Source organism: Amblyomma americanum, chromosome 2 (assembly GCF_052857255.1).
Source record: "Amblyomma americanum isolate KBUSLIRL-KWMA chromosome 2, ASM5285725v1, whole genome shotgun sequence".
NCBI lineage: Eukaryota > Metazoa > Arthropoda > Arachnida > Ixodida > Ixodidae > Amblyomma > Amblyomma americanum.
The window spans coordinates 12,572,406-12,598,733 of record NC_135498.1 but is presented as its reverse complement, the minus strand read 5'-3'; the positions used below and the strand labels follow the sequence as shown (position 1 = coordinate 12,598,733).

General features: G+C 47.9%; 1 protein-coding gene across 1 annotated transcript; it reads right to left on the bottom strand.

Annotated features, from left to right (window-relative positions):
• Positions 1 to 14,775: 14,775 nt before the first annotated feature.
• On the bottom strand, positions 14,776 to 22,513 carry LOC144119529 (uncharacterized). The gene is made up of 7 exons (XM_077652114.1): positions 22,269 to 22,513; positions 20,968 to 21,136; positions 20,296 to 20,438; positions 18,965 to 19,097; positions 17,702 to 17,869; positions 15,827 to 15,952; positions 14,776 to 14,987 (listed from the first exon to the last, which is right to left on the bottom strand). Exons 1-7 carry the CDS (start codon positions 22,511 to 22,513, stop codon positions 14,790 to 14,792), a joined length of 1,182 nt encoding a protein of 393 aa, XP_077508240.1. The 3' UTR covers positions 14,776 to 14,789.
• Positions 22,514 to 26,328: the final 3,815 nt, after the last annotated feature.

Sequence of the window (26,328 nt, the reverse complement as noted above, 5' to 3'; positions counted from 1 at the left end):
GATGTGTTGCCATTCGCATAAAAAAAGAATAAATATGTTAGAACTTTCTTTATTGTGTTCTTGTCTACGAGGCAAGAGCAGCGGATGATTCTGCATTGATTTCGGACACCGGGTGGGCGAACAGGATCGAATGACTGATTTGGAACAGAAATCGCGCATGACGTGGTTTCACGTCATTCACACCACGTGGCAGTAAATGTAGTACGAGCGTCGAAAGAATCGCTAATAGAGCAGAAAAAAGGCACGGCGTGTGATGTTGCTTTGCTTTGTGTCTTCAGTGCCAGGAGTACGACGGCCGGCGTAGACATTCCACGAATACGATAGCGAACAATAACGGGCTTTGAAAACGAGTTAAGCGCGTGGCGTCATGACTTAGCGCTGTCATTTAGAACACTGGTACGAAGAATTAGTCCGTCAGTACACTGGTCTTTAGCATTACACGCGTTTTTCGGGTCAGCAGCGCAGCCCTAAAACCACGGAGCCACCGCGGCGGCTCCTTTACATTCATAGATCCCTGGTAGTCCTCACGCCACTAGTGGTTCGCTTGTGTTTGTTTACGGGGATTTAACATCCCAAAGCGACTCAGGCTATGAGGGACGCCGTAGTGAAGGAAATAGTAATAGCGCTGCAATTAGACGTACACAAGAAAGACTGACACAGGACATGCGCATGTCCTGTGTCAGTCTTTCTTGTGTACGTCTAATTGCAGCGCTATTACCATTTCTGTCTCAAATAATGCACCATCTAGCCCAAACTGACGTTCTTCTAAACCGTAGTGAAGGGCTCCGGAAATTTCAACCACCTGCGGTTCTTTAACGTGCACTGACATCGCAAAGTACACGGCCATCGCTCAGTGGTGCACCGGTTAAGCGATGCACTACTGCCCTGCGATGCCAGGTGCTGCCACCGGAGGGGCTTCTGCCACACAGGTTACTCTTGCTGAGCAACCTCTCGCGAACAGTCATTTTTAATTCAGCTGCCACCGGCCACGGTGGTCAGTTGGCTCACAATCCTGTTGACAGGTTGCGATGACGCCACAAGGTCATGTGACATAGGTGGGCCACCTAGGTTGCTTCTCTAGCTTCACAAAGGCTTTTTCGCTCACAACGCCGATGAAGCCGGGTTTTCTGCGGAACGGAACCCTTAATGATATCCCGTCAAAAACTACTGCTTTGCATAGAATGGAACCCGCCGCGGTGGCTCAGTGGTTAGGGCGCTCGACTACTGATCCGGAGTTCCCGGGTTCGAACCTGACCGCGGCGGCTGCGTTTTTATGGAGGAAAAACGCTAAGGCGCCCGTGTGCTGTGCGATGTCAGTGCACGTTAAAGATCCCCAGGTGGTCGAAATCATTCCGGAGCCCTCCACTACGGCACCTATTCTTCATTTCTTCTTTCACTCCCTCCTTTACCCTTCCCTTACGGCGCGGTTCAGGTGTCCAACGATATATGAGACAGATACTGCGCCATTTCCTTTCCCCAAAAAACCAATTATTATTATTAGAATGGAACAAAAAAGCCAGCGTGCATGGGCTGTGTTATGCGTTAGGTTACGTTTACAAATCCGAGGCGCTCCTCTGCAAAAGCGGATTCGAGAAATGCCTGCAACAGCACGCTTCTCCCTTTCCTCGAGGAGGGATCTCTCACCTCCTCGCCTTCGCCGCCTCCGTCGTCAGTCCGAGCTGGCATCCTACCTGTATGACTGGGAACAAAAGAAAATCAAGGCGCATTTGAGTTTCCGGCACATAAAATTCACAATTACGCATAACAGACACTGTCACGCTAAGGAGGTTATAACGCGCACACAGCCTAGGCGTAAAGAACGGTAGAGCACAAGGAACAAACAGCGATAATGGGACTACATGAGTGCTGACTACCAACTGGAAGTTTATTCCGGGGCAAGAATTTTGAAGTAGAATATTTATTCCGAACAAATAACACATGTACAGTCTTTGTAAAAATATAGAGCCGAAGTAGTTTGCTTCCAAACCGTAAAGCGGCGCTCTTTAGCAGATTTGCTAAAACTAAGCTTCGGAGAGTTGAGGACTTGAGTTCCTCTCGCGTTGGTGAGACTACAGGGTCCGTAAGTACGGAGGAGGAGCCGCGCTGCAGGGCTCAGAAGCAGACCCCTTGGGCTGTGCACTTTTGACAAAGACTGTACATTCTTCAGGTGAAGGGAGAAACAGTGGCTTGACGATGCTCACCGTCATATACGTTGTGTTTGGCAGCAGAGTGCCCAGCAGTGACAATATATAGTAATAATCATGATAATAATAGCAACAATAAAGGCATGGACTGGAGAAACACTATAGCGAGTTGTACACTCAACAGGAACAGGAAGCAGGAATTCGTAGAAAACAGGTATGTTGCCACGTGATGACCGGAAATCGGTGTAATCACGTCAACGATAATTCTTAGCTTGCGGGTTCTTGTTCTGTTTTTTTGCCTTTTAGCTTTGTTATTGTTTTCTTCGCTCTTATGTCCTGTGGTCTTTTACGTTTCAATTTTATCAAGTGTCTAGCTTCCCAGGTTTCATAATTTTTACTCGCCCATTTTTGCTCATGTTTTTATTGTTTTCCTCTCCAAGTGAAGGGCAAATTTTAAAGCGGGCCAGAAATTTCGGAGGAACTCGCATGCGACGCTGAAAAAGGCATCCGTCAACTGCAGTTCTCTTCCTTATTTCGACGAGCTGGCAAAGGCATATACGTGCTCGCAGTAAACGATGTTGCCTAAACGACCGTCTTGTGCTGAGTATTTTTACGCCTCATGATATTTCCCTCTTCGACATCACACGTCTGCGCTGGTGTGAACCTCCTCCTGGAACGGCATCTCCCACTCCGTTGCTGCTATCGCCTGCCCATTATCCTTCAACGCCAACATTGAAATTCTCATATCATCGTGACAAAATGTAACAAGGATTTTGATTACCCCACGCCTTATGTAATAGCCCGAAAGGGGCCTTTAAGGTAAATGAATGAAATGAAATGAATTGACGGCAAGTCAGCTGCAAACTATTGCTTCCCCCCGTTCCCGCCATCACCCGGCGCGTGACGTGACCTCCACTCACCGCTGAAAGGTGAATGGCCATAAAATGGGCTTTTCGTGGGCGTCTCTTCGAAACGAGCCACATAGCGCACAGGGGTCGAGAGTCGTCGGCTCATGTCCAGCGCACCGCTGTCAGCCACCGACGATAGACTGGCTGCGGATGAACGCCGCTGCCTGGTGCCCGCAGCGGACAGCCGCCGCAGACTGAGCGGCGGCGCGACGACGCCATGCTCCTGCACGGGGCTACGCGCGGCATCAAAACACCCGTAACTTGTTGGCGCCTGAAGCAGTTCTCAGCAATGAAATGCATGTCCCTTCAGTTTCCGAGTCAACTATAGCCATACACGGAGCGTCCTGCTCATACGTCGAGAACGGAAACAAGACAACGCTGTGCGGAGGATCAATCCTCTCGAATAGAGAGATGATGAATTTTTATGCCGCAAGGGCATCTGTGGCCAGAAAATGCCATGACACAAGGGTTTTCGTTTTCTCAAGGTGGTGTCAAGGACTCATTTCCCACGCATTTCATCCTAAAGAAGCCGAGCACCAGGCAGGGGAAGCTTGTGCCCATTGTATAACCGGTGGGTACCCGGCGGCACTGGGGATTGAGCCGCGCACCTCCCGCATGCGAGGCGGACGCTCAAACCATTAGGCCACCGGTGCGGAGCGCGTACACCCGAAAGAGAGTCACGCATGTTAGATGCGTTGCCCCTCCATTGTCCATTAGAACACTCACACTTACAAGGGACACTGGCCGGTTATGCAATGATGTTCGGTGTTCCCGCATGTGCCCTTGTGCACAGGATAAGCGAAGGTGTATCAGGAGAGGTAGATTCACCCTTGAGGCTGTGGGCACAGCTCACGTGATACCCCGATCTAGCGCCACTACGACATTCCCCAACTTATATATTGCGGCTCGTCAGCCGACAGTTAGGTTGTCTGTGAACATGCCGTTTCACAGCTGCTCATTTCTGCGACAAAGATATGTAGCCTGAAGTTAGTCTTAACAAGAGCAGAAACACGCGGAATTTTTTATGGTATTGAAGTAAACCATTTTATTTTGGGGGCACGTGTATGGGTGCAGGTGTATGCAGCTGATAGCTGTAGCACCGAGGCAGTTAGCTAATGACAGATCGTGAAGCTTGGCGCTGTTTTCATACACACCTGATTAGAGCGAATTGCGCCGGGCCAAAGTCCACCGATGATGCCCTTCGAGTCCTAGACGTTGACGAACCAGAAGTCGAGGGAAAAGCTGAGGAGCGTCGTCGTCTGCGCGCTGTCTGAGGTGCCAGTTCGACAAGGTGCGCCAGGGGCGAGGGCTGTTAGAAAAACGTTAGAGATCAATGCGGCTGCCTGCATTGCAGGAATGCGAAAGCTTTGACGCCCCCCCGACACTCGTCGCCTCTCCTTGCCCCTCTTTGAGTCCATTGACGTTTGCTTCAAACTGATTACTTAATCTATGTCAAACTTTATTGCTCAATTAATTATCACTCATCAAATACATTTCAATTCATTTCAAACTTTATTTTCACTTCTTTGACTATTTTCCCACTATTCTGCCGTCCACGACTGTTTTCCCGTACACTCACTATATCGACGTCCAAGCTATTTCAACGTTTTTTGACATTATTGGCTCTAACTAATCATCCTGTTGACATCATTTTTTTTTGCGCATCATCCTCACATCGTTCTCTATCACAACCATTCGTTTCAAACTTCCTTTTCTGCGAACGTCACAATCGCTGCGTACACGTTTTGGTGACACGCTTTGGTCACACGACCCCGTCGACATAGCCGAGATTTGCTTTCGCATTAATAATCAGGGAGGGCGCCTCTGAAGCGTGTGCGCGAACTCTCGACCAAACGCACAGCGTTCCACTATGCCTTACCTTGTCCGATGATGACGGTTCATCTCGGTTAAGTTCTTTCACGTCCATACCGAAAGACACACCGGACGGTATGCTCCGCCTGGATGTCAAACCCGCTTCAGACGCGCGAGTAGGTATGGACATCTTGACATTAACGTCGGTCGAAGCGCCTTTTGTCTCACCAGCTCTCGGAGCATTGCTCGGAGTGCATTCAGAGTCAGACCTGTTGAGTACCGCTTCCTCCGCAACTGGCTTCGTCTTTTTGGGTACGTCTTGTCTACCGTATGGCTTCAGGGCATCGGGTAGGCTGATCTTTCTAGCCGTCGTTGTAATTTCAGGTTGCTGCTCCTGCTGAGCTTTCTCAGAGGGTGCTGGCGGCGGACGCGAATCTTCAATGTTCGTCGCTTTCCTCACACACTGTTTAATGTCGGGTCTTATCTTCACCGCTTTCACGGTTTTCTTCCCGCTACTGGTCTCCTTCAGGCGTTCGAAAGAGGTCTTGCTCTTAACTGAAGACCTCGACAGCTGGCTTGCCTTGTCGGAGTTTCCCTCATCATCTGGGCGCTTTTTGTCGTCTATCTTGTTGCAGGAATGAGTCGCGGCTGCCGATGTTGGTTTAGGCTTCTCAACAGACGGGGCAGGGGGCAAATGTTCGCGTGCCGCGTTCTCCAGGCCTGAAGTGCCTAAACGGGATGCCTCTGCTGTGGTTCTTTGGAGTTGCTTCGATTGAAGAGGAACGGCTTTGTGACTGTTTTCTGCGCCCTGGTGGTCTTCCTTCTGGGTCTGAGCAGGCTTGACACCTTTGGCTGTGTGGCGTTCATCTTCCATTGAGGAACGACTGGTCTCGGAATGTTTAGTACTTTCCAACTGGTCTTTTTTTCTGTCGGAAACGGACTCTCTTCGTTTCTTGTCTAAAAGCTCCCCTTTCTTGGATTTTGGAGTGGCACGGCCAGATGATCTCCCTGAGGAATGGCTGCTACTTCCAGAGCTTTTTCTCTTCTTCCTTGCTGCGCTTTTGTTAGTTTGGGACCGCGTTGTTGAAAAGTGTGTCCTGCTGGTGGTTTCATCGTCAAGGTATTCCTTAGTCTCGAGAGGCTCGTCCATCACCGCTGCGGTAACGGGAACAGCCTTGCGAGATTTTTCGAGAAGAGGTCTTGTGTCCTCAATCACACCGATGGGTTCGCGGTTGTCCGTGAGTGTTTGGAGGTACGCCGGTTCTGACTGAATTTCGCGACTCTTCGCAGTACCAAAGGGAGCGGTTTGCGGGGCAAGATCGGTGACTCTGCTGGCGGCAGACACAACGGCCTTAGCTGCAACGTCAAACTGATCGGCCAGTGCGTCGAGAACGGTAGGGTTTGCGGTCGTCCTGTCCGCGATGGCAGTACCTGGCAGTGCCACACGAACTGGCGTCGCGATGTCATTTCTGGGACTCTCACTGTATTCGATCGAAGCAAGCCTGAGCGCACATACATCATCCCGGGCCTCGACGAAGTTGTCGCACCGCCAGAGCTCCGCAGCTGACACGGCCGCGGCGGAGTTTTCGGGAGCAGCATGTTCCGCATCCGGGTCGGGCTGAGAGGTGGGTGGAAGCTGACGACGCAGTGTGCCCGCGAAGATATTGAACTTACGAAGCCACTTGAAGCGTGGGCTGCTTAAAGGCTGCGCTTTCATGTTTTCAGTTTTCCTCTTGTTTCTTTCTTGGTTTTGATGGGAATATTGCCCCATGTCGATAAAAACTGATTGGCGAGTGCCCTTAGAAAATTTCGAGGGATCATCGTCCATGGGCGTCGGCATCGTCTTCGGATTGTCGACTTCGCTCACGAGTACCTTTGGCCGTGAGGGAACCTGGGACTGAATATCCTGCTGTGTTTTCGCTTGTTCCGGCTGTTGTAGTCGCTGGTCTTTCCGCTGTCTCCTACCCGGCTTTTTCTTCATCACAGTAGCAAGTGGGCTCACTTGGCTGAAGGGTTCTGTGCGAATAGAACAGGCATTGCTTAAAATAAGCTGTCTAATGGATTAAATACTTAGAAAACGTTTTCTGCATGTCGACAAAAAAGTACGAAAGCCAACAGAAATAAGTCCATGCTGGTGCCTATGGAGAAAATTTCTAGTGCATTTTCTGCAAGACCGACTAATGCGTTTACTCTGCAGGGGCGTCCACTTTTCCCCCATGCCCTGACTCATTTCGCCGCGGAGTCGGGAAGAAATGCGACATTTTGAAATTTTGAAATTAAATTTTTTTTCCTATGTTTCGTTTCAGCTGGTCTCCTCATTTCTATTGAGCGTGTATCTAAAACATAAAGCAAACAATACTGCCTTTTTTGGGGAAAATAGAAGTATGGAGACATTTAGCAAATTTGTGACGCATTTTTCCCTAGATCTCCCTACTCTTAATGTATCGTCTATGTTCAGCATGTGAGTGATTCGCCAAACTTTAATAACGCAAAGCAGTTACAGTTCTCCCCTCACCCCAGAAAATAATAGGAATTCACTCTTGCTTGTTAAGGTAAAGCACTATTCAAAACAGCCTATATTTTGAATTGTTCGAGAACATGCAAAAGAGACTGCTGCTACATTGAGGTTAACGTCATTGTAAACGCCCCGTCGTTTTCATTGTTATGTCGTAACGGAGAGATGATCATTGTAGCAGCGAAATGTACAACCAATGCAACGAACGCAGATTAGTCGGATCACCTCGTATGATCTCCTATGCACTTATTGTGTGCAATCAGCCCTTTTGGAATACGTGTTTTGTCTAATTCTAGGCGTACCTTGGGTTCTGGCAAGGAGTCTTAGGCGTCAATTGTTCGCAGTCACTGCGGGCGCACCTTTATGCGATTAGGCATGCAGTCTAAATCTAAGCGAAAGAACTGATTTATTCACATTACGAATTATTCTTTCTCGGGTACCATAAGTGTGTGCGCGTGCTCCCACAGCGACGTGGAGGCTAACGAAAAGGGTTCAGCTTAAGTTAAGCACAACGCAGCGAGCCATGGAAAAAAAAATCATAGGTGTAACGTTAAGAGACCGCAAGCGGGCAGAGTGGGTGAAGGAACAAACGCGGGTTAATGACATCCTAGTTGAAATCAAGAGGAAGAAATGGGGTTGGGCAGGGCATGTAATGCGAAGGCAAGATAACCGCTGGTCCTTAAGAGTAACGGAGTGGATTCCAAGAGAAGGCAAGCGTAGCAATGGGCGGCAGAAGGTTAGGAGGGCGGATGAGATTAAAAAGTTTGCTGCGTCGATACGGTGGGCGCAGCTGGAAAAGGACCGTGTTAATTGAAGAGACATGGCAGAGGCATTTGCTCTGCAGTGGGAGTAGTCAGGCTGATGGTGTACACGACTGCCACAGCCATTCTCATTCGACAGAATTTCAAATTAGGCCTGTGTTTATGTCCTATTGACCGGCGGTAAACATCTCTACAATGGCGGAGATAAATAGGTACCTATTGCGACAGAAAGGCCCTTGAAATATATGCCCCCTGAAAAGATACCTTGCGTCACGTGGCGGGGATGGCTGCTACTGATTTCCCTGCTAGACATTGCGCTTGACGGTCCAGCTGGCGTCAAAGTTGCTCGGTGGTCTACGTCATCGCCTTCCATCGCTTTGTCTTCCTGGGGTCGCCTATCCGCTCTCGAGTCAGCAGCAGAGCCCGCCGGAGCTTCCCGACTCTCCTGCGTCAAGATCAAAACAGGTGTATCGTTTGATTCAACTGAACGAGGAGGGCACCGAATCGCAGGTGCCCTGATTTCGCCCGCTTTCAGTCTCATGACAAAAGCTTGTGCTGAATGCGCCTTGCTTTAACACTGCAGCAACCGTTCCTTTTTATAGAAGGGACCAATGATTACCTTACTTCCGACTACAGTGAAGACAGTGTATTGTAAAGAGAAATAATGACAAAAGCATTGTTGTAGGTTTCAGAGAAGTCGTTCCGTTTTTTTTTTTCGGTATCATTTTCAAAATTCTCAAGATCGCCCAGTCTTTATGCGGGGCACCGCAGAAAAGGTTCAGTTGCGCCTCTAGCATTTCAAAGCAATGAGGGGTGCGGAGGGAATTTATTCATGCAATATCTGCAGATATGGGAATGCCACACAAGTCGCACTGCAGGACTCACAACAAGAAAAAAAAACTACGCTTTTCTGACTGTTGCTTTCTTTGCTCTTCCACCTAGAATGATCATGAACAAATATTTTCCTTTCACATTGATTTGGGTGTTCATTGATGCGACTCAGCAACTGACCTGTGGGTCGACTGGTGCACGTTTTTTGGACCACTGCAGGCGCCACAGACCAAAACGCGCGTTTTTATCCTTGCCGCTTCTCTGCGGCTTGCCGGCGTCCGTAAGTTCCACATCGTCACTCGAAGAAGTTGCCTCAGGCATTTGTCGATGTACCTGCACAGATGTGGCGCGTATTTAGGCACCTAAAGATGAACTAAACCAGCAGGAATGCCTCACGTAAAGGTACCGTGGAGTGCCAAAGTACATGCGACACCAGGCATTGAACATGGAATGCAGTTCAGGTTGTGACAGACACTGTGGAATCAGTCAAATCATGCAGCATCGCAGTTTCATTGCGTAAGCTTCGTAAGCCCTCATCTGCGTGGCTCAGTTTCTGAGGCGTTTCCGAGATCCGAGTTCTGAGTTTGCCTTCGTCTATGTCACTTCAATTAAACAAATATATCGCTGTAGTCTGTGAGAGTCCTCGCACGTGTCAGTCTTTCTATGTTTGATCGCAGATCCTGTTTACAGGTATCAGAATGGCTACAAAAAGGACCTCATCAGTAGAGGACGCGTCGGTGTTCATGCTCTGAGATACTAACTCGTAATCGCCCTCTTCTCCTAGAGGCTCAGATGAGCAAGCAAATCGGCCCTAGCCTTGCCTACAACGACGACATCAACGCCTGACGCGAACTTAATAAGACACCTTTAGTCAAGACTTCATCCGAACACGTACCTCGGGAGAAGTATTGACGATAGATACGGGGGTCAAGGCGGCGGCAGAGGAACCCTGGTTCACGACCGCGTCCTTGTCCTCAGACTCAGTCCCTGTCTTAAGGCGGTGCTCCGAACGCTTGGGCTTCTTCATGCTGAGCACGACCTGCGCCAGCCGGTCAAAGAGGGCCTCGTCGTCGACGCGGACTGGGCGTTCAGAGCTCCACTCCAGCTGCGACGGGCGCCTAAGCGAGCAGTGGGCGACGTCCGGGGGCCGGTCCATGTTCTTCTTGAAGATGGTCGCGCATATGCGGTCCAGCAAGTACAGCAACGCCACCGATGCCACGGCGGCCGAGAAGAGCCACGCGCTTACGAAGGAGCACAGGCACACGCCGACGAAGAGCGTGCGGCGCTGCAGACCGAAGCGTGCGCACACGCCCTGGGCCAGGCTCCTCACCAGTTCGCTCCAGGCGTCGACGACCACGACCAGGAATAGCAGCAGCGCGACGATCAGAACATCGACCTGTGAGGCAGCCAGAACACGTTGCCAGGCCGAACACATTAAACACGGCGAGCATCTGAGTATACTTGTAGTTCCCAGAGGCGTGTACCGTCTTTGTCAAAAATATACAGCCCAAGGGGTTCTCTTCTGAGCCATGTAGCGGGGCTATTTAGCACATTTAACAGTCCTAAGCTTGTGAGGGTTGAGGACTGAAGTTCCTCCCGGCTTCGTAACATTAGGGTCCCTGAGTATGCAAAAGGAGCCGCGCTGAAGGGCTCAGAAGCGGACGCCTTGGGCTGTGTACTTTTGGCAAAGACTGTACATTGCCCTGCGTGCGCCGTGTCGGAAAATGTGGACGCGAACGCATATAACTCGGACAACCTTTTTTTCTACACTAAATGCCGAAACCATAGGAGACAGGTGTGTCTTCTGCTTCCTTTGCCTCCGTGGTTTGTCAGTGCACATCTCGAGCTTTACTCTAATGGGGCATCACCGAAAGCCTATAGGTGGTGCGTAGGTTTCTTTGTCTAAAACGCTCAAGTACGGAGGAACCCGAACAGGAACCACTGGAACAGCAATGCAAAGTATAATAGCGCATCCAGCGCTGACGGCGATCTTTGGAGGTCAGCGGGTACTTGTAACAACCTTAATGCCTCTGCTTTCTGTAAAGTTATCTCGAATCCAAATTGATGTCGCACCTGATTTTCTACTCTAATCAGCATCGTCATTTAAAAAAAACGCGCTCCCCAGTGCTTTCCTCTGTTTCAATGGCTCTGTGCTTCTTTCTTGTGTATACCGCAACGAGCCCTTTATTTCTCTTTTCTTTGCCTGCTCAAAATCAGCACAATAAGTATATTTATGCATTTCATTCCGTAGCCATTCATCAAATCTCGAACCAGACCAATCGAGTCTTCCCGCTGAACTCTTAGCCGTTAAGGTAAAGATTGTCGCAGCCATTTTCCAGGTTTTATAGGTGTAATGGGAATGATGTGATTAGCAGCAGCCGCCCTTCCCTTGCCCCTTCCTCGCTGCCTTCTACGTACTGCGAGGTATTGGCTGGCGACGTTCTCCGGTGCCATGAGTCCCAGCAGCGGCAAGGTGACGAGGTGCACCAGCGCAGTGACAGGCTTGGGCAGTGCGTTGAAGGTCCACAGCAGCAGAGGCAAGCAGACGCAGTACAGAAGGCCGCCGTACTGCAAAAGGAGCACGCACCCGGCGAGGGTGAACGGGAAATGCTCCGCCCCACGCGTGCAGGGGAGGATGACGCAGCGGAAGAGCGACAGAGAGCAAAGGAGCTCGTGTGACGAACCTCGGAGCCGATGAAGAGAAGGGGCAGCAGATAGAGCGGCATGAGGATCCCCAGATGGGAGACGCTGCGAGACCCCTGCCGGCGCTCATCGGCCACCAAGATGGACGATGCACGCTGCCTCCAGTGCGCGCTGTGGGAGTGCGGTGTGCCGGGTTCCGCATGTCGCTCGCCTTTGCACGCACGGAAGCGGAAGGGGATGGTTCATATTGGTTAGGTGTTTATAATACACTGTCATCTCTTCTTAGCGAAGGCCTTTGCTCCGAAGTTCCCGGAGATCCGGAGTTCCCGGGTTCGAACCCGACCGCGGGGGCTGCGTTTTTATGGAGGCAAAACGCTAAGGCGCCCGTGTGCTGTGCGATGTCATTGCACGTTAAATATTCCCAGCTGGTCGAAATTATTCCGGACCCCGCCACTACGGCACCTCTTTCTTCATTTGTTCTTTCACTTCCTCCTTTATCTCTTCCCTTACGGCGCGGTTCAGGTGTCCAACGATATATGAGACTGATATACTGCGCCATCTCCTTTCCCCAAAAACCAATTATTGTTATTATAAAAATATACAGAGACTTATCTACTTTACGTTCCATTATACATGGAAAATTTGACTTCCCAGAGTTGCGCATTAATTCGACCGCTGGAGGCCAACGTGCACTGACATTGAAAAGCACTCAGGCGTTTTATGCGACAGCATATAGGAGCCTCGTTGGAGCAAACACTCGGCAACCGCCGTCCGGCGTTACATCGGCCGCCTGCCAATCGTAGCAGGTTGTGTACGGTAAGAGCTCGGGAAGAGCAACCTGAGTCTATCAGCCACCCCCCCCCCCCCCCCCTCGCCTCCTAAGAAAATAAATAAACAGCCGCGAGCGGGATTCGAACGCACGGAGGGGCGAACAGACAGCTACAACTGTCGCTCACCCAGTCATCGGAGCAGCCATTCACCAGACGTATTAAACTGCAAGCCTCGCACGCTATGCTTTCTAAATCGTCGTTTTCATCAACTTTCATCCTCTTTCAAACGCTATTTGCAAAAAGGGCGTGGTGATGCTTCATCTGACGTGCATGGAAAGGAACGGAAAGGTGGGAGGTCTTAACCACCGGCGCAGGGTCGCATCAATTTCGATCACCAGAGGACAACGTGTGCTGACATCGAAAATCACACAGGCGTCTTATGCGATAGCATTGAAGCCTCATGCTAAGCTCTGTACTCCTGTTTCGCCTTTTTTTCTAGCAATCTCATACGTTGCCGGTTTCTGACACGCAGTCAGCGCTAAATCAATGCTTCACTTCAGGTGGCGCTGCAGTTAGAACAAAAAAAATCGATTTAAGGCTAGAAAACGACATGCTGAGGCCGAAGCAAAAAAAAATTAGTTGGGACGCATTTGTACACTCGTGGCTTCGGACAGGACTGCTTCGTTGCGCCGTAGTCACAGCGTCAAGATGTCCCCGTACCTTTAACCGTCGAACGCCCTCACCTGCTTCCTTGGGAAATGCGTGTTTCTCCTCCATCGTAGGCAATGCTGGTAGCTGAGGAACGGCAGGAACAGTCAAGAGTGGCGTAGTCCAATCAGTGATGGCTGGGCAGGATGCCAGAATCGAGTAACGCTGCCGAGAATCTGAGCGCACGTGCTTCCCCGCGCCCTGCCTTGCACTTCCTCTTCGGCGAACCATGAGTCAGCGAGCGGTGCTCGTCTTTGCCCAAATGCTCATGTGCTGCTGAATGCTACGAAATCCTCCAGTAAAGTGCTTTTTATATCGTGAGTGTTTGAATATTTGCACGACCATTTTCTTGTAGTCGAAGAACTATTTTCTTTAGCAGACCCGCAGTGGTTAGCCAGAACAAAAAAAAGAGTGAATTTCAGTTGAAATAATTACCTCATTCAATTACTTGTCTAACTGACAAAACTTCCGCCCCGTATTATAAGTCCACCCTTCCTGCATTATTGACCACTGTCTGATTCTTGGCAGATCAGTGGAATATACCGGATGTGAGACGATATCTTTTTGAAGCAAACAAAAGACATTTGCGGCACAACGGAGACATACGAGGGGAACAGTCAAACGGGGAACACGGCGAACGCTTCTCTGCTCTACCTTCTCAGCACCATGCAGCGAGAAAAGACTCTCATTATTCTTGTTCACTGCTAGAAATATACTCATAAAATTCGCTTATAGTAAAAATTATGGCGCCCAAGTATGCGGCCAGGGAAAACTGCCGCCGGACTTCTGCCTTCTAGGTTTTCCTCGCCATGGATTCCCGCTTTACCTACTCCTGTATTCAGTCTGTCTGTATTTATCTTTATCTTTCGTTCTTTTTCATCGTCCCACAATAATTTTGTCTTTATTACCTAGCCCGTTGTACTTAGTTGAGCGAGCTAGGACAAATTTTTTTCTTTCTCTAGTCCCAATATAATTTATATCTTCATTAACTAGCCCGTTATACCCAGTGGCACTGCCAGGGACCCTTTTTTCTTAATCTTTTTTCTTAGTCCACAAATAATTTTTGTCTTCGTTGCCTGCTCCTGTCTTCAAGTTGTTCATTTTGAAAGTGTGCATTGTTCACGAAAAAGGCAGGAGGACCTTTGCTTGGAGCACCCTCTAAACTGCATACCAACCTGCTGACAATCAGGAGCCGGATCTTTGTTATCTGAGGAATTGGTGGATAGTATTTCGACTGCAGACAACGGCGCTACTTTTGACTTCATTTTTTGTTTGCTGTTCCTTGCAATAGTAATAAAGTAGTACGTGGAAGAGCTTAGACAATTAGACAAGCTTAGACACCTTATGTAATGCCCCTCCGGGGGACTTTTAAGGTAATAAACTGAACTGAACTGAATAATTGCCTGGAATGATTCTAAGAACAGAGCTCTGGCAAGAACGAGGTGCCACATGTTCAAAACTAGCGACGCCAGCAAGAGGTTAGCGGAGAAGCCGGCGCATGACACATTCTTGTCACATTGGTTGCAGACACGCAAGTATGCATAAATAAGTATTGATCGAGTTGTTGTTAGTCGATCCGCTCATCGATTTTTATTGGGCGACATGGGCATCTATGCGGCACGCATGAAGTGTGCGGCTTCCATATGTAAACTACCGGATGCATGGCATACATCAAACGCGCACGGTACATGGGGACTTTAGGGGCAGGCCCTGCTTGAGTTCTTGCCCCGACGAGAGAGTTGGCGCAAGAAGGCGTGCAGTTTGCGCATCCTGTCGGAGCCCCTCATGTGCGACGTGCTGGGTAGGGTGCACATGCCGCGCCAGTCTTCGCATTCCGCGTCGAACAGTGCGACGCTCAGTTTGAGATGCCGGTGGGTCTTCTCCAGGGAACATATCTGCGTCGTTTAGAGAAGCAAAGAGAAAGACGATATGAATAGGCAGATGGGCAAGTTGCTAACGAATCACAATGTAGGAATACCGCACATAAACGAGACCTCTTTCCTGGCCCGTCACTTTTTCCGCTCTCGCTTCGTAACGAAAATAAAATTAATAACAAGCTGATGGAAAGGAAAAAGAACGGTACCTTTAAATAGCGCCATGAACTTCTTGTTTGTGTTTTTTTCGGGGGGGGGGGGGGGTGCAGGGGTGCATAGCCAATTGCTTTCTTCTGAGTTCACACGTGGCCGGTGTGAAATCTTCGTTCAAAGCATTTGTTCAAGGTTGCAGCATGGGAGGGGAACACTTCTTTTTGGGGTCGCATTTTGATGGAAGTCAAGTGAGAAAACGCCCGTGTACCGAGATTTCGGTCCAACTTGAAACCCAAGGAGCTCGAAATTAATCCTGAGAAGTTCATTACGACAGGCCTCATAGGCGCCCCCTCTGATATTTTTAAGCAGAAATTCATATGTTATTCGTATTTATATCATGAGCCTCAGTGAGACATGCACAGGAGCGGAACGACAACTGCTAATTTGTGCCGAGGAGGTGGAAAATGCCACAAACTTTTATTTTTGAATATTGCTCCTAGTGGGCGTCCACGTCATTTTGCCAGCATGAAGCAACATTGCGCTTTTCACTGTTTAAACGCAGGTGCTCTCTTGTCTGTGTGAAATGTAAATCTATGTAAAATCCTCCATTTGGAGCGCTGTTGCTAAAGGCCCAACACAACTAAATGTACGGCTGCACCGTAAAAGATAAATTTGAAAAGGTGCGGTGCGTGAGCTGGGCGCCTTGCCTTCCATCGCATCGTATCCGCGGTGTCGTACGTGGCCACGACGTCCGGTTTACGCCACGAGTAGGCCGTGTGCTGGATCTTGTCGATGGCCTGGTTCGCGTAGAAGTCCGGCCTTTCACTGCACAGCTGCCGAATGTTAGCGCAAAAAGATGCTGTCTTTTATTTATTTAGTTTACAATACCATTCTTTGGTAAATGGTGTTACAGGATGGAGGGCAGAAAAGATTCGCACACAGTTTCATAACAAAATGTGAAGTTTGTTAGACAAAAACAATAATATAAAAAATAAAATTATGAGTGCTCATTACAAGATATGTAAAATTCGGGTCATATTTTTTTATCTTAAAAATATAATAATGTATCGCATTCTGAACAACAGCTGGTGAGCAGTTTCGTTCTGCAGTAATCCTTGAGCAAAAATGAGTGAATGTTTGGGTTAATGTGTGATTGTACAGTGCGGTGATTATAATCACGCGTTCAAGCAAATTACTTGATATTTTTTAACTGCAACTGATACTGATACTGTAGTACTACAGAAATTGATACTGTTGTAATGTGTCGTATCAAGGATAAGGTACTTCATGAATAATGATAAAGAAGTTTCAGCCTGCCAGGTCTCCAGCGATCTGCTGAAGGAGGAAATTGCAGTGTTTTAAGCATATCTATGAACAAATGCTCGCATGAAAATTTTAGAAGACGCGCCTGGCTACTATGCATTGCACCTTCTTGAGGTTTTGAATTAGACTGACTAGGAGAGAGTCTCATATAACGCTGGCATTCTGTGATGTAAAGTCACATGTGTTAAATAAGCTTTAAGTAACGTAAGAAGTAAAGTGCATTTTGTGCGGTTGACAAAATCTGATAAATGTGGGTACTCGAACGGAAGAAAACGCCGCGTAGGCTGAGTGGTTATGGTGCTCGACTGCTGTCCCGAAAGACGCGGGTTCGATCCAGGCCGCGGGCGGTCGCATTTCGATGGAGGTGAAACGCTATATAAACCCGTGTGCTGTGCGATGTCAGTGTACATTAAAAAACCTCAGATAGTCAATATTATCCGGAATCTTTCACTACGGCGTCCCTCATAGCCTGAGTCGCTTCGGGACGTTAACCCTCTCATCATCATTAACATCATCAGCAGCCGCAGCATCATCAGCAGCCTGACTACGCCTTCTGCACGGCAAAGGTCTCTTCAACGCCAACTGAAGTAACTAGCGATTTCTATTCGAGAGAGTTATTTGACAAGCATTGACCTGCCGCCATGGGGAGCATGGCTTCGGACTTAATAATAATAATAATAATAATAGGTTTTGGGGGAAAGGAAATGGCGCAGTATCTGTCTCATATATCGTTGGACACCTGAACCGCGCCGTAAGGGAAGGGTAAAGGAGGGAGTGAAAGAAGAAAGGAAGAGAGAGGTGCCGTAGTGGAGGGCTCCGGAATAATTTCGACCACCTGGGGATCTTTAACGTGCACTGACATCGCACAGCACACGGGCGCCTTAGCATTTTTCCTCCATAAAAACGCAGCCGCCGCGGTCGGGTTCGAACCCGGGAACTCCGGATCAGTAGTCGAGCGCCCTAACCACTGAGCCACCGCGGCGGGGCGAGGCTTCGGACTTTAACGACCCCATTTCTATCAAGGCGCAATCCTCGAACGCCCTTGTTCTGTGCGATGTGAGAACACGTTGTAGAACCCCTGCGGCAGAAATTAATTTGGAGCCCGCTACCACGGTGTCTCTCATCCCATTCTCAGCTAACTGCCACCAAGTAGACGGGCGTTGTACGTTTCGCACGCAGATTCACTATATAAACCTCAAACGGCGGCAGGTGAATAATTGTCTAAAGCGCACTTGTAGAGAATACGCAGCTTTACTCACGGCCGACGATGCGATCGTCGTCGTCTTCCTCTTGGCGTCCCTGCTGCATTCGGCGCCGATGTGCAGAGCCTTCTGTGGCCGGTAGCGGCGCGTGCAAAGGGTGAACGAGACAGCCAGGGTTGTGTTTCTGGCCCAGCTGAACTTACTCGCATAGGACACCGCATCTGCCTGCAGGAAAGGGAAACCCAACGGAGCCCATCGGCGTGGCGACTTTTAAATGAGTCACTTGCGTGCTTGTTTTTGCTTTTCCTCATGGCGGCAAAGACGATGTCTAGTAATGTGCGAGGATGATAATTAGCGTCCCAAGCGACAACGTTTGTTTTGGGAACAAAATATAAATCCTAGATATATGTACCCGAAGGGCCCTAGCCGTTTAGCACAAATTAAATTGCGAAAATTAGACAGCGCATAGTAAAAAATTACATAGCCCAAATATTCTAAATGTGATAGTGCGAAGGCAAACGTATTTAAACAGCAAAACAAACAGAGTTTCCAGAGGTACAATGCTGCACGGTGCAGGTTGTAAGGTAATGCCCTGATAGAAATAGTGGTTAAAATTTATTTTCCATATTTTCCCCATTTCACTGCCAAACCTTCGAACGACTTTCTGCCCAGATATTTCTTTCTGATGCATTCATATGCTTCATGTACTTTGAAAAAAAAAAACCGCATCCCCACATCGATCTAGCCATACTCGAAATCTTTACAAGTACAGTTCGCTTCAAGCAGCCGTGATTTTAAGTTTCTGAAGCAGAGATTCTCATAGTTAAACAAATTGAAGGACGTCGTTGAATCTATTATGTCTGATTGTTTTGTCTGCTATCGCATCATTAAAGGCAGCACAGCTATCCCTCCTCAATAAGCAAAATAGGCAAATTAAAATAAGGTTAGAATGCTCGTACTGAAATTTAATGCATCCGTTGAAGATAACTTGAAAACCTTGCAGTCTCTATGAAAACTACCTACAATCAAGACTCAACTGCTATTAAGCACCCGATTGTGAGATGTTTAGGAGCGTACAAAAAAAAAACACGATCACGTAAAACAGCTTGCTTTTATTATAAACGAAGTGAGACTTAAAAACCCCCGAAAACAGCTTCCTTTAATTATGAACGAAGTGGGACTGTTTTGTCAGTTCTCTGAAAAGAACCACCGTATCATCCATCAAAAGCACTGAACATTGTCTGATAAGGACATTACATTTCTTTTTCGACATCACAGTCGAGAGTGCAGCCTAAACGGCATTAAGGCCGGCAGCCTCACCATTCCCATGAAATGCTTGCTGTTCTTAATCTTGTACGCTGCAGGGCCGTTGACGTTGCATCCGTAATGAGGCGTCGACGCTTCACTGTCGCTGATGTGTGTGCGAAATATGAAAGCGCTGACCACAAACGACCTGTTGATTGGCAAAAGAGGGCACCATTTATAGACTCTCTCTTCGCTGGGGTTATTAGCAACACCACTCACATACCGTAAGTTGGCACCAGAAGTGAGGCATGTACTCTTAAAGTCCTTAGTACAGGCCCTTACAAAAATTATAAAGCCTATAAACTTTCTATACACACTCCCTAGAGAGAGCAGTCTGTAGGCAATACAAATCCTATAGACAGTCTAAAGACAATCTATTGATTTATGGCCATACATTTTTAGGAGACTTTTGTCTATCGACAGTATATAGACTATGAATAGACGAAAATATTTATAAGGAGGCAAAAGAGTCTAAAAGTTATAAAGTCTACAGACTGCCTATAGACCATTTGTGTAAGAGGGGCGCTCTCAGTAAATTCAACTCGAAGCGCACCAAAAATCTCTTCGCATTATGCAGAGTTCATTCTTAAACGGTGCACTAAAGAGGCTCTGAACTCGTCTTTTTACCTCGGGAACTCGGTCTACACGTTCCCAGCATTGTTAGAAACTTCTAATTATTGTACTGTGTGGCCGATTTCCGCAATTTAAATCGGATTAAACCTCCAGGCTCCCGCCTTTTTTTGAACTCAACGCGGAAGGTAGGAGGAGCCAACCAACGCATGGAGTGCCATTCAAGTGGCGGCTTCGCTTTCGCTTTCATTTTGTTTTTTCAGGTTGCTGTGAATCAATATAGCTTCAGTCGCAGAGAACATAGCCGCAAATTAGGCCCACGGAAATAAAAATACTCATGGACTCTGATTTGCGTATCACTCCGCCGAAGGCAGAGCGGCAGGCCGCCACGGGACTGGATTAAAGGCACTCCGCGCGTTAGTTGACTCCTCCTACCTTCAGCGTTGGGTTCAAAAAAAAAAAAGGCTGGAGCCCGGACGTTTAATTCGATTTAAATTAGAAAAATCGGCAACACAGGACAATAATTCGAAGTTTCTAAGAATGCTCGCAACGTGTGAATCGAGTTCCCGCGGTAAAAAGAAGAGTTCATATTCCTCTTTAGTGCACCTTTAAGATGGACTTTTTTATACACTTGGTGTTTACGGGACCAGGCCGTGAATGAAGAAAAATGGGCACTTCGAATTAAGCGAGTCAGGGCAAGTGAGAGTGCATTGTTTGCCTGCTTAAGTCATTAAAACTCGCAAATAATCACTGCCACATGCCCAAGCATTCCGTACCGTGCGTGCTCTTCGAGGGTTTTGAAGAGCTGGCCGTTGGTTGCCAAGAGCGAACGGACACCCAAAACGACGTATGCCGCTCTGTGGTGCTTAGAGGCAACTTCGGATTCCCGACGGATATTGTTCTGTGTATGTCTAAATTCCTAAGGTGGCGGAAAAAGTAGACGTAAGCAAGATAAGAAATCAAATGAGTAAGTGCGGGGAGAATGTCCGGCTATTGCTCAGACATCAACTATAAGAATTTAAAGTAAAGACCTGTGCACGTTAAGGAATCCAACGGCGGTTTAATTAATCCGGAGTCTTCCACTAAGGTGTCTATCATAATCCGAGTGCAGTTTTGGGATGCTAAATCCTACATACCACACAACATACGCGAGCATTAATATCGTGTGCATGCGGCTACTACAGATCTTAGCTTAAGGTTATGCCCGCAAAAGAGGAAGCTTGAAACACCTGCAGGAGTATAATATTCTTGATCTGCGCACCTATTGTAGATACCCTAATGGCACTGACTTGTTAGCTAAAGAACTCTGCCACAATTTATTTTTTACTCTTATTCAAAAATTATGCTTTAATCCTGTAAGAAGCCTCGATGTGTGAGCTAAGTGACGAACAGCGTTTGTATGGGCTACATAGCAAAATCTGAGGCTTATTATGGGTTATGAAACTTGCCTTGAGCAGGGCGAAGACTCGTCCCGCTGCGTCGGAGGCCGTGGTGCCATTTTTCCCGACGTGCAGGTCTAGCACCCCGTAGTGGTAAATGTTGTATTTCATCCAGTAGTTTTTCATCCTCTGCTGGGCACTCTTTCGTTTCAGGTCGGTAATAACTTGAGAAACTTTTCTGTAACACGCACAGTGACAAAGCCCAGCCAGGAATGTAGTGGCGTCGAGATCAATTCAAGCATTATACGTATATTATTTATCGATACCTCATAACCAAGTATTCGCCGTACTTAAGGTTACGATGCCGTACATCAATTTTTTTCGCGCCTATAGAATCCAAAGCCTCAAATGGAAACTTAATGCATTTAATGGTGCCTCACATTGTAACCAACCCAAACTGTAGCAGCTCTGAACAACACATCTGTCAGTTCCATATATGAGTTTGACTGCTGTATTTACACAGGGTTTTAAGCCCAATCCTTTCTCCGAACTTCTGTGAAATCACTAGAATTGACTTCATTTGCCGAACGATTCATCCTGTATATTGCATGGAGAAATCAAATTCAGTTTGTAAAAGTTACGTCACCGGCCTATATTCATGTCAGCATACGCTCGTGCAATCAAAGTATACGCAGATATATACAACAAAAATACAGATATCATTTGGCTTCCAAGTGTTAAAATGCATTTAGGACAATAGTTTTAAAAATCTCGTCACAAAGTTGTAACTGCAGTTCGATTCAAGTCGAAGCCACCACATGACAACTACGATCGACAAACTCAGCTCGCAGATCGACGTATGCACTACCAGCCTTCGCAAGGTAATTTCCAGTGAATTCGTTCCCTTCACTATTGGTCCTCCCCACCAGGTTGAGATACCTTCCTCCAGGTGTGGTCACCCGAACGCCCTTCTGCCTCTCAACGCATGCTTCGTGTGAATGAATGATGCCCGTGATATCAGGTCCGAAACACACTGCGTACTCAGCGTTTGCAACTGGGGGATACGCATCGCAAAAAAAAAAATCTGTCAAGACCCCACCCCAAGATAGTTTGCAAAACGGCCGGTGGTGGAGATTCCTGTGTTATATTCTTATCTTTTCTAGCTTATGAAAGCTGCGCTTTCAGTGAAACTAGTGCGTTTGTCATAAGGACACGATAATTTATCGACGCAGGCCAACTTCAATTCATCCCCAGACTCCCTTTAGAGCTCCTCCATGACCCCGTTAAAATAGTGACGTTAAGGTTCTTCCTGGCTTTCTTTCTCGGTGGCCGCCGCATGCCGCAGAGACCGACAATGCAGCCTCGCATACCCGAGTGGCACGTGGATGCCGTAGGTGGTGGTGACCGACTTGGCGGCCGCCTCCAGCACCTCCTGCGTGATCCTGTGGCCATCGTTCAGGAGAGTGTCGCCGCCCTTGGGCAGTGCGTAGAAGGGCACGAAGACCACGTCGCAGAGGCCGTCCAGCCTCGTCACGCCGTACTCCTGGACCCGACCGCCCAGCACGCACACCAGAGACCGGCCGGGGAGCAGTTTCGGGCCGTCGACGCGCACCATGTCACCCCGGGGAGCTGCTGAAAAGCCGTGCAGTCTTGGTCAGAACTTGCCAGGTCAGAGCGCAGGTTAAGGGTGGCTGGAGTCGACATGCACCATGGGGAACGCCAGAGAGCATTCACTGAGCTCTGCAGACATACTAGACCGAATGATAGACAATCCTTACAAAAAATTCTTTAGGCAGTCTATAGACTATGTATAGGCCGCTGTCTATAAAGTCTACAGACCCTCTATGGATAACCCATAGAGAACAGTCTATGGCAATATAACTCCTAAAGAAAGTCTATAGACAATGTATAGATTTATGGCCATACATTTATAGTAGAATTTTGTCTATAGTCTATAGACTGTGAATAGACAAAAAGAAATATCTGTAGGAAAGCAATAGAGTCTATAAGAAGCCTACACACTGTCTATAGACCAGTTTTCTAAACGAAGTCTTCGTGCCGCGCTCAGACCTCAAGTCTATGGAAGTACCACGAGCACCCCACTAATACGGGTTAACTGTAGCCCTGGCTTTGAAACTCCCAAGAAAAATTGGAGAGTACACTCGAGCTCCACCTTAAGGGTGTAACGTGATAGCTTTAATGGGTTAATGGCTATATATGCGTAATTGGCCAATCTCGGCTTTACGTTCATAAATCTGTGGGAGTCCTTATTCCACTCCCGGCGCAGTATTGCAGCGGCTAAGTGATGCGCCACTGCCCTGAGATGGCAGGTGCATGCTGCCACCGGTGGAGCCTATAAGACCCACATTGCTCTTCCAGAGAAACCCCTCGCAACCAGTCATTATCTTAAATGCCGCCTGCCACGGTGGTCACTTTGCTCACAATCCGGTGGGTGCTTGTGATGACACCACAAGGTCACGTGGGTGGCCCACCCAGGTCTGTGGATTTTTCGCTCACAACGCCAACGCCGACGACGCCAGATTTTCTGCAGAACGGGAGCCTTAAGCTTTCGCATTAACAAATCACGGGGACACATTAGCGCAGCCTTTAAAGGCGTGGCGCGACAACATTAGTGGCTCCCTTCAGCAGTTTCTCTTCACATTCAGTTAATGCTCTCGGTTCTTAATTAGCGCATTTATCTCAATTACTACCACAGTTTTCACATTCTTGTCGGCAGCTCTTCCACACAGCAGTACACAGAGATAATGTTACTCTAAAATGTATATCACTAATTAGAACGTCTCTAGGTAACTCCATTAATTACCACATTACTAAGCTTCAAATTAAGCCACATCACACGCATATCACGAGCACGTGATGGAAATTTGCGACAATGTGTGTGCGTGTCCTTCGCCAAAGTCTTCCTCGGTGTTTTATCCATGATTGTGTACTTAGTATTTCTTAGCACTAGGCACCCGGAAGCCTTAGCCTGGAAGATTTAACAGCCTTGGAATTATAGAAATGGATTACACACTGGAAAAAATTCAGTTATATGAATAATATGAATATCGCGCTTTGTTCACTTATAAGCAGAGAGATCCATCCACGCCACGTTTCAAGAGGAGAGGAATGAATCAAAGAGTGACAGTTCTTGCCGTTGGTGTCTTAGAGCAGGCGACAGCCAATGCAATGTATGGTGACTGGTTCGCTGCTACCATAAATTCTTTTTTTCCTCCAAGAGAACAGCTAGGCTTTCATGAATACCACGTCGGACCTGTCCACTGACAGGAACTTGTGGGCTCAGTTCCTTCGTGCCCACACGCACGGACCCACGTGCAGTGTATGTCTTGTAGATACACAATCCCACACGCTCACACGGCTCATTCGTTTGCTTGCTGGTCTGAATTAGTAACTCTACCGTTGGATTTCCGGCGTTTCAAGCGGTAAATGATTTTTCCCTCTAATGCTTTATCACCAGTTACCAGGGAGATGCGCCACCCTGTGACCTTGGTTCCTCCGATGCGCACTTCAAGCTCAAAAGCTTCCAAAGAGAAAACGTCCAACTGGCGCATAGCCTTGTCCAGCTGCGCAAAGGAGGCGTTGTGAAGCAACTTTTCTATAAGCTTGCCGAGAAGCATACCTCGCGTCTTCGTGGCTGCTGTCTCCCGGGTTGCTTCTACGGGTTCCTCCTCCGCTCGTACGGCGATGCTAGGCACACCGTTCTCCGTGACGATCACCGCCACCTCAGGCTCGGCTGTGAATTCCAAGCTGGGCGCGTTGCCCACGTTCGCTGCAGCGTCGTAGCCAACGAGAGCTTGTAGTTGCTGCTATGTATACTACATGGCAGTTAAGCTCCAAGGCGCGCCGGTGCTGGACAGAGCGACTGTTTGATGCCGTCATTAATACCCCGAGTTTCTTTTACAATAATAACATTCTATTTCATTTAAACTTTCGTACGAGGTGATTACTATGTGCTGAGAGGCACATTTGTTTAAGGCCTATAATCTGCACATGGCCACAGCGGAGCTAATAACTCGGATAAAGAAGATAACGGGAGGAGCGCTACTAACAACTCGTCTTATTACTACTATGTGACTAATGACTAACAAAGTATGACGTAACTAGACCATGCGTGTGACCGCAAACGAGTGTTTAGAATACCGACAGTGAGAGAATGGTTTTCGTAAGCCGAATTTATCATAAAGAATAAAAATATGTAAAAAAAAACAGGTTCGAGTTGGGATACATAGCAACATGGTCCGCGTGCAATTTTATGATAAAGCTTGCTATTTCACCACACAAGATTTGCCCCTCAAGTAATGTTTTTCTCTTTCTTTAGCCTTGCGTTGTTTTCTCTTAACTGCATCGTTCAGGCCGTCCGCTCTCACGCTCTCGAAATGGCAGAGTATCTATTCAGGAACGCCAAGTAAAAGAGAGCGCAGACAAGCTAGCGCAGCCAGGGGCCGCATGCTGTCATTCTGTGTGAGGCGGCTGTAAAAAGCCTGTCACTATCGTCACACCAAGTTTTTTTTTTCTTAAACGACACGAGTTCATGCTATAAACTGTTAACGCCCAATCTTCGTCCATGTAACTGCCTGCTTCCTAAAAATTATAGCAGAGCGGCCGGAAAAGCACGGTCCAAGGATTCTTAAAAACCCCCAAGTACGATAGTAGTCGGCATCCATGTGAACGTTGCTAAAAGGGACGCTGAGCACTGACACCGTATAACCCCCAGGAGCCCTGGGCATGAGCAATGAGCTGGGCCAATTGTGGGTCCATTTACGACCTGTGCCACTCTGCAGCCTTCAAAATGCGTCTGCTGTCGGGCTGTATAGCGCTTGTGTTACAATAGCGTGAGTGCGTTTACCGCTGACGAACATGAACAGGTTGGACCCGAAGAGAAACAGCAGCAGCAGGCCGGCGATGGTGAAGAACAGCGGCGGTGTGCAGCTGGTGGGGAAAAGGGACGACCTATGAATGCACTGTGAGTGCAGACAGTGGCTTGCCTGAAGAAACGGTAGCGTGAGGTTTTGAGAACATATACCTCCGACAGTAGAGACTACCAGTCTGTGTATAGGATTATATTTAAGGAAACACAAAGCTCAAAAGGCGACAACGTTGAGAAAGGTGCATTGTTGTCCCATTTCAACTATATATACTATTGACTATAGACTGTCTATAGAGATTCTATAGAATTCTTATAGACTCAGTGGCCTTCCTATATATATTTCTTTTTGTCTATTCATAGTTCAAGCAGTCTATACCTATAGAAATAAGTCTGCTAAACATGTATGGCCATAAATCTATAGATTGTCTATAAACTGCCTATAGGATTTGTATTGCCTATGCGCTGTTCTCTATGGTCTGTCAATAGAGACAAATTCTATCAGTAACTGAAGTACGCCAGAAACTCTCCGGGTTTTCAGTAGG